The sequence below is a fragment of the Mercenaria mercenaria genome, unplaced genomic scaffold (assembly GCF_021730395.1).
Source record: "Mercenaria mercenaria strain notata unplaced genomic scaffold, MADL_Memer_1 contig_3255, whole genome shotgun sequence".
Taxonomy (NCBI): domain Eukaryota; kingdom Metazoa; phylum Mollusca; class Bivalvia; order Venerida; family Veneridae; genus Mercenaria; species Mercenaria mercenaria.
Window position 1 is genome coordinate 33,442 of NW_026461377.1, and position 9,407 is coordinate 42,848.

At 34.3% G+C, this 9,407-nt stretch overlaps 2 protein-coding genes and 1 long non-coding RNA gene across 3 annotated transcripts; all 3 read left to right on the plus strand.

The window, feature by feature from the left end:
• Positions 1 to 1,047: 1,047 nt before the first annotated feature.
• On the plus strand, positions 1,048 to 5,838 carry LOC123553913 (uncharacterized). Its single transcript, XM_045343659.2, has 2 exons — positions 1,048 to 2,666; positions 4,927 to 5,838. Exon 1 carries the CDS (start codon positions 1,247 to 1,249, stop codon positions 2,660 to 2,662), a length of 1,416 nt encoding a protein of 471 aa, XP_045199594.2. The 5' UTR covers positions 1,048 to 1,246; the 3' UTR covers positions 2,663 to 2,666; positions 4,927 to 5,838.
• On the plus strand, positions 3,280 to 4,710 carry LOC123555716 (uncharacterized). Its single transcript, XM_045346308.2, has one exon. It carries the CDS (start codon positions 3,280 to 3,282, stop codon positions 4,708 to 4,710), a length of 1,431 nt encoding a protein of 476 aa, XP_045202243.2.
• A 637-nt stretch (positions 5,839 to 6,475) lies between the features above and the next one.
• LOC128552881 (uncharacterized) lies at positions 6,476 to 7,892 on the plus strand. Its single transcript, XR_008369195.1, has 2 exons — positions 6,476 to 7,001; positions 7,517 to 7,892. It is a non-coding gene; the product is annotated as an uncharacterized LOC128552881 (long non-coding RNA).
• The last annotated feature ends 1,515 nt before the right edge of the window (positions 7,893 to 9,407 follow it).

Consider the following 9,407-nt stretch of genomic DNA (forward strand, 5'->3'; position numbering starts at 1 on the left):
CCAGTATTGTCGGCAGATATTGATACATACACGTAATTAATAATTTGTGCGTCTTCAACAGGTCATAACGAGAATCGTTACGTTCTGGCGTATTTTGCCTGGATAATCATGGTTGGAAAACACAGAAATATTACATACATGATGCAGATTCCCGGACATACACGGTATGATTAAGATTACACGTTTCATATGCGTGACTGTAACTCACATGTTAGTCTGCTCTTTATCATTTTATTATCAGAACATCTCTTCACGCGAAAATCTGCTTGACTCCGAAATTCAAATGAAAAAACTATGTCGTCTGCTACGTACTCAAGTTCCTTCAAACGACCTGTCGTAATCACAGTCACTTTCTTTCATTCACTGATATTCCAGATGTAATGCTAGCAGCTTGCATATAATATTTACGTGTCTACTGTTTTGCAAATTAAAACTCAACTGGTCATTATAAGACAAAGGCATCCTGTCATTACCGGGTATGTAGCCATTAAGCGACGAAGTAAGTTCGGATTATCTATATGTGACGCACCATGACATTTTGGGTCCAAATTCGGCGTTACGTCATTTGAGAAAACATCGATTAAAGTTACGTCACAAAAAAATGGTGGACGTTACCACTTGTTCGCGGCAATTAATGCATTTCTTGCTTTCAATAATACTCTACCTTGCCACAAGAAAAAAATGAAGTGACATTTATAAACATTTCCGTGTTTTGCAATTCCGTTTCTTTAAAAAATTTAAATGATTGATAATTTATCGCCCTTTGAATCGACACGCCATTTGTAAACATCGAAGGTCGCGGAGAAAATGAAACTAGAAAAAACAATTATTTGATGTTATTTCGATTGTATTTATAAATGACAGTTAGCGAATCTCAAGGTAAGTAAGTATTTAAGCGATATGTAGTGTTAAAAATATTATCTGAGTTCATATCGACAGTTTTGTCCGATATCTTTTCCAAAAATAGCCCGGATTTGACACTAATGACAGATTCGTGGTAGATTTAGCGCAGTTCACATTTCATTTCCTAAATTAACAACTTACCTGACATATGTACCTAAGGATTCCTTTCTTGGATAAAATTAACTCGCTGTACGGTAAAATACCGTATGGTGTAGGTTTTTAAACATACCCGGATATGATAACCTACGCATGCGCACACAGTTCTCTCCATTTCACGTGGGCGCATGGATAGTCACTTTCTTTCTTGGCGTCTTAGAAGACACACACTTTTTTTTGTTTGTTTATGACTCGCTGTGTTAATATGACTGAAATACAAGTTCAGTCTCAGAGAGATGTTTCATCGGAAGTTGATGAAGAGGAGAATTTGTCAGTTCATAGTCACGACGGTGAAAATTCGTCACGGAATACAACCAAAACTACGAGTACGAAAAAACGTCGGTCGAAAGTCGACATTTTGGAAGAACGTTTTGAATCTAGATTTTCTAGTATGGAGAATAAAATGGACAGTATTTTAGCTTCTTTGTCACAAAGACAAGAACCTATGAGTTCGGGGAATGGTAAAAGCCCCATAGAGGACTCGCCACCCACACCTGCACAACACCAGGGGAATGGTAAAAGCCCCAATTTTGAAATGGATGACGAAGATACAGTTTCTTTACATCCGTCTGGTAATGAAAATTTTGTCAAATATGACAGTGAAAATTGCAGTGACGATGAAAATTTAAATCCAGTTACCAAAAAATGTTTGTTAGAAATTTTTGGTGAAGATGCTTGCATAAAAAAATCTGAAACAAAATCAGGAATTAACATTGAGACCTCACAAAGAGAAGTGTTAGAACAGAGTTATCGTTCTTCTTCACCTAACAACGTGACAGCTTATGCTGAAGAAAATAAGGATCTTTTTCCGGTAGATGAACAGACGGAAAAATTTTTACAGGTACCAACGTTAGACGATTTAATAGAATCTTGTTTGGTACGCAAGTATGGTGCTAAGGCAAATTTTAACAAACACGGGAAATATTTATTTTCACAACCATGCAAAATGGTAGAGAAAACAGCCTACCGGGGCCAACAGGCAGCCTATATGGGAATAGTAATGCAATTATATATTCAACAAGGTCTTGGTGCATTAATTAACATGTTACCAGAGGACACTAACATTGTGCAGAAAGTTAAAGACATTTTTGCAATGTGCACTCGCAGTTTAGATCAGTTAGGACGTACTGGGGCGTTTTTCCATATCATACGCAGACAAGTAGCTATGAGTGATACGTCTTTATTTGAACTAGATGATGCCCGTACTATGAGTAACTTACCTTTAACAAGTGATGGTGTTTTTGGGGCAGACTTAGAAAAGACTCTTAAACAAAAGAAAGAGAAAAGAAAGACATTAGATGATTTATTACCCGAAAAGTTTAACAGGAAGGAACCGTTGAAACGCAAATCTAGTGACAATTCTGGACAATTGGTAGTAAAAAAGCCATATACAGCCAGTTATACATCTTCAGCACAATCAACTAGCTATGGCAAAAATCAGTCAACTTTTCGCATTCCCAAGTTGTCACAAACACAGTCAACTTTCAGAAACAAGTCAAAATACGACAAATCTGACAGTAGGACAGATAACAGAACCAAATCGTTTCAGTCCAGTACTGGCAACAAAACCAGGACCAGTGGAATTAGGTCTACAAAACAATGACAAGGTAAATATGTTAGTGTTGCACCCGGAGATACCGATAGGGGTCGACTATGTCATTTTCTACAAAACTGGAAACAAATAACTCAAGACAAATGGGTGTTATCTCTTATAGAAGAGGGTTACAAACTAGAGTTCATTCAAAAACCACCATTTTTGGGTATAAAGGAGACATTTGCAAATGCAAAAAATTCAGATTTAATGGAAAAAGAAGTAAATTCTTTATTAGAAAAAAATGCCATAGAAATTGTCCAAAATCAGAATGGCAAACAGGTTTTTACAGTACTCTCTTCTTAGTCAAAAAGAAAACAGGAGATTTAAGACCTGTAATAAATCTGAAACCTCTAAATCAGTATCTCCGGAAGCAACACTTCAAAATGGATACATTAAACAAAGTGATCGGCCTAGTTCAGAAGGGAGATTGGGCAATATCAATAGATTTAAAAGATGCATACTTCCATATTGGAATATTCAAAAAACATCGCAAGTATCTCAGATTTTGTTGGAAAGGCAGAGTTTACCAATTTCGAGCTCTTTGCTTTGGCCCAACCGTTTCACCTCGTGTATTCACAAAAATTGTGACAGTAGTAGCAGCTTATCTGAGATCAAAAGCAATCAGAATGTCAGTTTATCTAGACGATTGGCTACAGTTAAATCAGCTAAAACAGTTACTTTTAAGAGAAAGAGAGATAACGCTCAATCTTCTTCTGAACTTAGGCTTCATAATAAACAAGAACAAATCATCCCTTGTACCAGTTCAGGTAATGACTTATCTGGGATCAGTTTTTCATTTAGACAAGGGTCTTGTTTGCCCGACAGAGGAACGATATATAGCTCTTGTCGGAGCAATTCAAAAATTAATCCAGGGACATGCAGTAGCCAGACAGTATCTGGTGATTCTAGGGATGATTGCTTCTTGTTTAGAGTTGGTACCGAATGCTCGTCTGTACATGAGACCAATTCAGTTGCATTTGTTAACGAACTGGAACCCAGCAAGACTACCGTTAGATTATCACATTCCATGTACTCCTTTGCTCATATCACATCTGAAATGGTGGTTGTCCAAAGCAAACTTTCTGAAGGGAAGATCTTTGGAGGGTTTTCGAGCAGAAATAACAATGACTTGCGATTCCTCGAAAACGGGATGGGGCGGATATGTGAACAATCAGGTAGTTCAAGGCAATTGGTCAGAGAACATGAGTTCACAGCATATAAACTTCCTGGAGTTAGAAGCTGTGTACAGAACTATGAGTCATTTTCTCCCGGTTCTGCAGAACAAACAAGTTCTTGTTCGTTCCGACAATATAACAGCAGTACAATACCTGAACAAACAGGGTGGTACTCATTCAGTGAAACTTTGCAATCTTGCACAGAATATTTGGTCAATGGCTCTACGCCACAATATGAAGTTGAAATCAGCTCATATCAGTGGCCATATGAATGTATTAGCAGATTTTCTGAGTCGACACAAAATTCAGTCGACAGAATGGTCACTGAACAAAACAGTAGTCAAGAGTCTGTTTCAGATGTGGTCGGAACCAACAATAGACTTGTTTGCGACAGCAGAGAATCGACAGTGTCCTGTGTTTTGCTCATGGATAAATCATCCAAAAGCCTTAGCACAGGACGCATTGTCGATAAGTTGGGAGAACATGATAGCATATGCGTATCCTCCAATTTGTCTTATACCCAAAGTTCTAGCTCACATGATGAGATACAATTGCGAAATCTTTCTGATAGCCCCGATGTGGCCAAGGCAACATTGGTATCCAATGCTTCTACAGTTGTTAATAGCACCTCCAATCAAACTACCAAATTTATCAGATCTGTTGATTCAGAAAAAAGTAGTACACTCGAACAGCAAATTTCTAAACCTGACTGCATGGAGGCTATCAACAAGCAATTCAAAGCAGAGTGATTTTCTAAGAACACTAGAAAACTTCTCAATGCTTCATGGAGAGCTGGAACTCAAAAGGACTATAAATGCAAATTTAGGAAGTTCAGTAGCTGGTGCTGTGAAAGGGAGATTGATCCCTATTGTGCATCTTTAAATCAATGTGCAAATTTTCTGTCTGATCTCTATAGACAAGGGCTTAAATACAGAACTATTGCAGGTTACCGCTCAATGTTTTCATCGGTTCTACCTCCAATTGATAAAATCCCTGTAGGACAACATCCATTCATTATAAGACTCCTAAAAGGAGTTTTTAATGAAAGACCTCCTATTCGTAGACTAGTACCTGAATGGGATTTGTTACTTGTTTTAGGTATGCTGAAACAACACCCGTTTGAACCGATGGAGAAAGCAAGTTTGAAATATGTAACATATAAGACAATTTTTCTGGTGGCCATTACAAGTTTCCGCAGATGTGGAGATCTTCAATCACTGAAACTTGGTGAAAATTCAGTCAATGTACAGAAAAAAGGTGTAACTTTCATAAGACATGGTTTATCCAAACAGGACAGGTTGTCACATCAAGGTAGCACAATATTCATTCCAGCATACACAGCAAGTAAGTTGTTAGATCCAAAACGTGCTCTGACAATATATCTTAGGAGAACAGAAGATTTCAGATCTTCTGGTGAAAATGAAAAATTGTCTCTTTTTTTGACAGTTAACAAACCGCACAACAGTGCATCATCTCAAACTATTTCTTCATGGATTGTGAAAACTATTCAAAAAGCATACAAGATGAACAATAAAGATGTTCCAAAAGTCAAGGGTCATTCAACTAGGTCTATTGGTCCTTCCTGGGCCCTCTTCAGAGGAGCACAATTGAAAGATGTAATGGACAGTGCAGATTGGAGTCATGCTTCTACTTTTGTAAAATTTTATTTAAAAAATCTCAGTGCGAATTTTCTGGGAGATTAGACTTTCTTTCCTGGCGAGTTAATTTTGGGATATTGAAGAGTCACAGTGTATATAATTTGGTGTTATGCAATAATCAGGAGGAAAGCATGTTGTACAGTTTATACATGTAGATGTATAGTAATTGGATGATTAACTGTGAAATTATCTATATATACAGATTTTATGCATATATTGGAATGTTAGAGCAAAATAGCTCTTTAATGGAAGGTGTATATATATATAGTGTAGATATGTAAAAAGGAGGGATATTTATTGGTATGCAGAAAACTTCAGACATCTGAACCCACCTCCGCTTGAAGGAACTGCTTTGGAAATAGAATCCTTAGGTACATATGTCAGGTAAGTTGTTAATTTAGGGAATGAAATTTCTAAATTTGTACTCAAATTTTAATTTTATGAGTAAATCATACTTACCTGACATATGTAACAACCCTCCCACCTTCCCCACTTCAGATTAAGTTTTCTGGTGTCTTCTAAGACGCCAGAAAGTGACTATCCATGCGCCCACGTGAAATGGAGAGAACTGTGTGCGCATGCGTAGGTTATCATATCCGGGTATGTTTAAAAACCTACACCATACGGTATTTTACCGTACAGCGAGTTAATTTTATCCAAGAAAGGAATCCTTAGGTACATATGTCAGGTAAGTATAATTTACTCATAAAATTAAAATTTGAGTACAAATTTAGAAATTTTATTTACAAGTGTCAATATATTGTAGACTATATTTTATTTACTAAATCTGCCATGAATTCAACTTTTTTAAAATCGGTTTTGACTCTTAATCAGTAGAATCTGTATGCAAGACAATTACAAGTATTTAGTAGAATCAGTATGCAAGACAATTACATAAAGACCTTGTGACTCTGGTGCCAGACAAAATTACAACATCATAATGTCATAATGTTTAGTTACATACTAAAGTTAAAGCCCTGATCATTTTATAAATATAGCCATGCCATGAAAGTGACTGATTAGGAATAGTTGAAACACATCTATTGTCAGCTTCAACCACTAATTTCTTACATGTAATTCAAATCAGTCCATACATAAAACTTCTACAAGGCATAAATAGTGTTTTTACTTGGAAAGAGACATTTTTTTCCAAAGCTTTTCAAGTTAATTTTGCATACTGTTCACTTGGCCATTATTTCTGGATTCCTCACCATTTTATACTGTTCTTGGCAAGTGACTAAAAACCACTTAGTAAAATAAATAAACTTTAGATATATTTTGTTTTGAAAGCCTTGCCAGGAATTCAAACCTATTACTCTTTTTATAGAAGTCTTTGTGCTAAATATGTACTGAGCTAACTGCCCAGGGCATTTTTATCTCACATTTCAGCCTTTTTCAGTATTTTTTTCATTTTACAGATCAAACACTGAGGATTGTTTGGCTTGATGCAATGACCTTAAACAGTGAAATGATTTTCCAGGATGGTCTATACACAACAAGCTGGATTTTATGGGGGTTTGTAAATTTCTTCATACATTTTTACAGTTACTATACAGCTATTCTAAGAGAGATAAAGACATTAAAGTAGCAAAAACATAAATGATCTATTTCATTCATAACATTTTAAGAGAAATGATTTTGATTATGGAGACCCATTCAACAAATATGTGTAATATATTAAGAAGTGAATAAGTAATGACATACAATAATTGACTGTATCATGTATGTATTTTTTCATATTTTCAAAATTATTTTTACAATATTTGTGTTTACATTAAGTTTGATTGCATGAATTGTATGTCTAGTCTGCAGGAATCTTAGCTAGTTTATGTATTCTTAAAAAGCTACTTTTTCTGCATGAATACTGTAAGATTCTTGGTTGAGTTTATACTTATCAATCTGCTTTCATTCAGCTTTTAACAAAAAGACTCTCTTAAGCTTAAAAAGATGCTTTACAGTCTTATATTCTGTAACCTTATACTAATCTTATTAAAATAAAGTTCTAATGTTGATGAATTTTTGTTTTGCAGTGATGAAAGAACTATGAATATGTAAATGGGAATGAAACAGAAGGAATTAATGTGTTCTACAGATCATCCAGCTGAAATCATGCCTGTGGAATAGAGTGCATGTCACAAATACTGATATGAGCAAATAACTCCATATTGCACAAATAATGTCATGTTTCCTGCCCTCATGACCTGAAAAAGTTAAAAATTCTAGTTCAAATTACAAATGTGTTTCAAGAAAAAGTAAAACTTAGTCAACTGTGAGAAATATTGGGTAAAAGTAGTGTTTTGATGTCATGACAGCTGTTAAGTTGTTTGAGAAGCACTATCCTAATTGTTCTAACAATAGAGAATTTAACTTATAAATTTTCCAAAAACAGCATGCATGAAATACTAAGACATGTCTGTTGAATGAATCCTAGTTGTTTCAAAACTACAACATGTGTGACATTAAAGCACAACCTTTGGAGGAAACATTTTTACAATCAAAACTGCCTTGCCAGTGTGAGTGTAGGAAGGATTTTTCCAGAAATGGCAGAAAACTACCAATATAGCAGAAAATATTTGTTACTGGCTTAATATATTATATTTTATTTCAAGAATTAATCATGTTAATCCATGGTTATAATTGTGTTAAAAGATATTTTTACATGACATGACCTTTGCAGAAATAGCTATTTTTTTGCAAAACATTGTGAGTTGCCATGGTAACACAAATTTGACTTAAATTTAGATTTGTTTGATTGTGTAAACAGCATGTGTCTTGTTTATATTCTGCTAATCAGACTATGTTCTGCAAGAAAATATCTTTTATGTGTAACCATCAACAAAACATGTTATAACACAAATCTGCCATAAAATGGCAGAGCTGTAATGCAGGTAGGCATATCAGGAAAATATGTAGTTCTGAAAGACAAGTTAAATTACATAAAATGATGTTTGCTTTTTATAAATGATCATAATTGACCATTTGTGGTGTAAAACAAATGTATACTGATCAGATGCTAAATGAATGTTCCGATTCTTTCTGGAAAATTAACAAAAAATTACTATTTTAAGAAAATAGTGCATTGTTGCCATGGTAACATTAATTTAACTTTTAAGTTACTTTGGATATCATCATAATTATGTAAACAACATCTTTCTTGTTTATATGTTATATATGTTAAGCTGTATCATGTTAGTGAATATATTTTCATATGTAATAATTGCATCAACAAAGCACTATGTTATTACACAAGCCTGCCTTAAAATGGCAATTATTATAGTTGTAACTGAGGGAGGTGTATCTGAAAATTATGTATTTCTCAAACCATATTACATTAATTTTCACGGAATGATGTCTACTCTGTTACTTTTAAATAAGAAAACAGACAGTTTTTGATGTAAATATATGGAAAAACTCTTCCAATATTCAATTTATTACAAAGAAATTGCAAAAAATGTTAGTATTTTTGTAAGAAAATACCACATTGTTGCCATGGTAATGTTAGTATTTTTGTAAGAAAATACCACATCGTTGCCATGGTAATGATTCACTGATCAGTATATCTAAGTCTTTTGAAATTTTAGCAAACTTACAGTTGATAATAACAGTCTAATAATTATATCTTCTTGCCTGATTTTCTTTCTTACTGTTTAATAGATAAGGTGTCTATAATAATAAGATTAATGTCCTAGTTTTTGGGATGTTGTCTAATTTGATATCAAATAAATTCTATATCTTGTTCAAAAGAATGTCATAAAACAGTTGTCTGTAAACTGTTAGCTCACTAGAAAAAGTTAATTGTGTATTTATTTCACAGTCTATGTAATTTATTGCTAGATTCATCAAGAGACTGTTAAAAAGAGGTTAAACAACAATGTTGCTATAGAAACGATTTTTAGAACATAAATATTTTTATACTACATG

Excerpts from the sequence above, each read along its gene's own strand:
- LOC123553913 (XM_045343659.2), top strand. The coding sequence starts at position 1,247 with ATGACTCGCTGTGTTAATATGACTGAAATACAAGTTCAGTCTCAGAGA.
- LOC123555716 (XM_045346308.2), top strand. The coding sequence starts at position 3,280 with ATGTCAGTTTATCTAGACGATTGGCTACAGTTAAATCAGCTAAAACAG.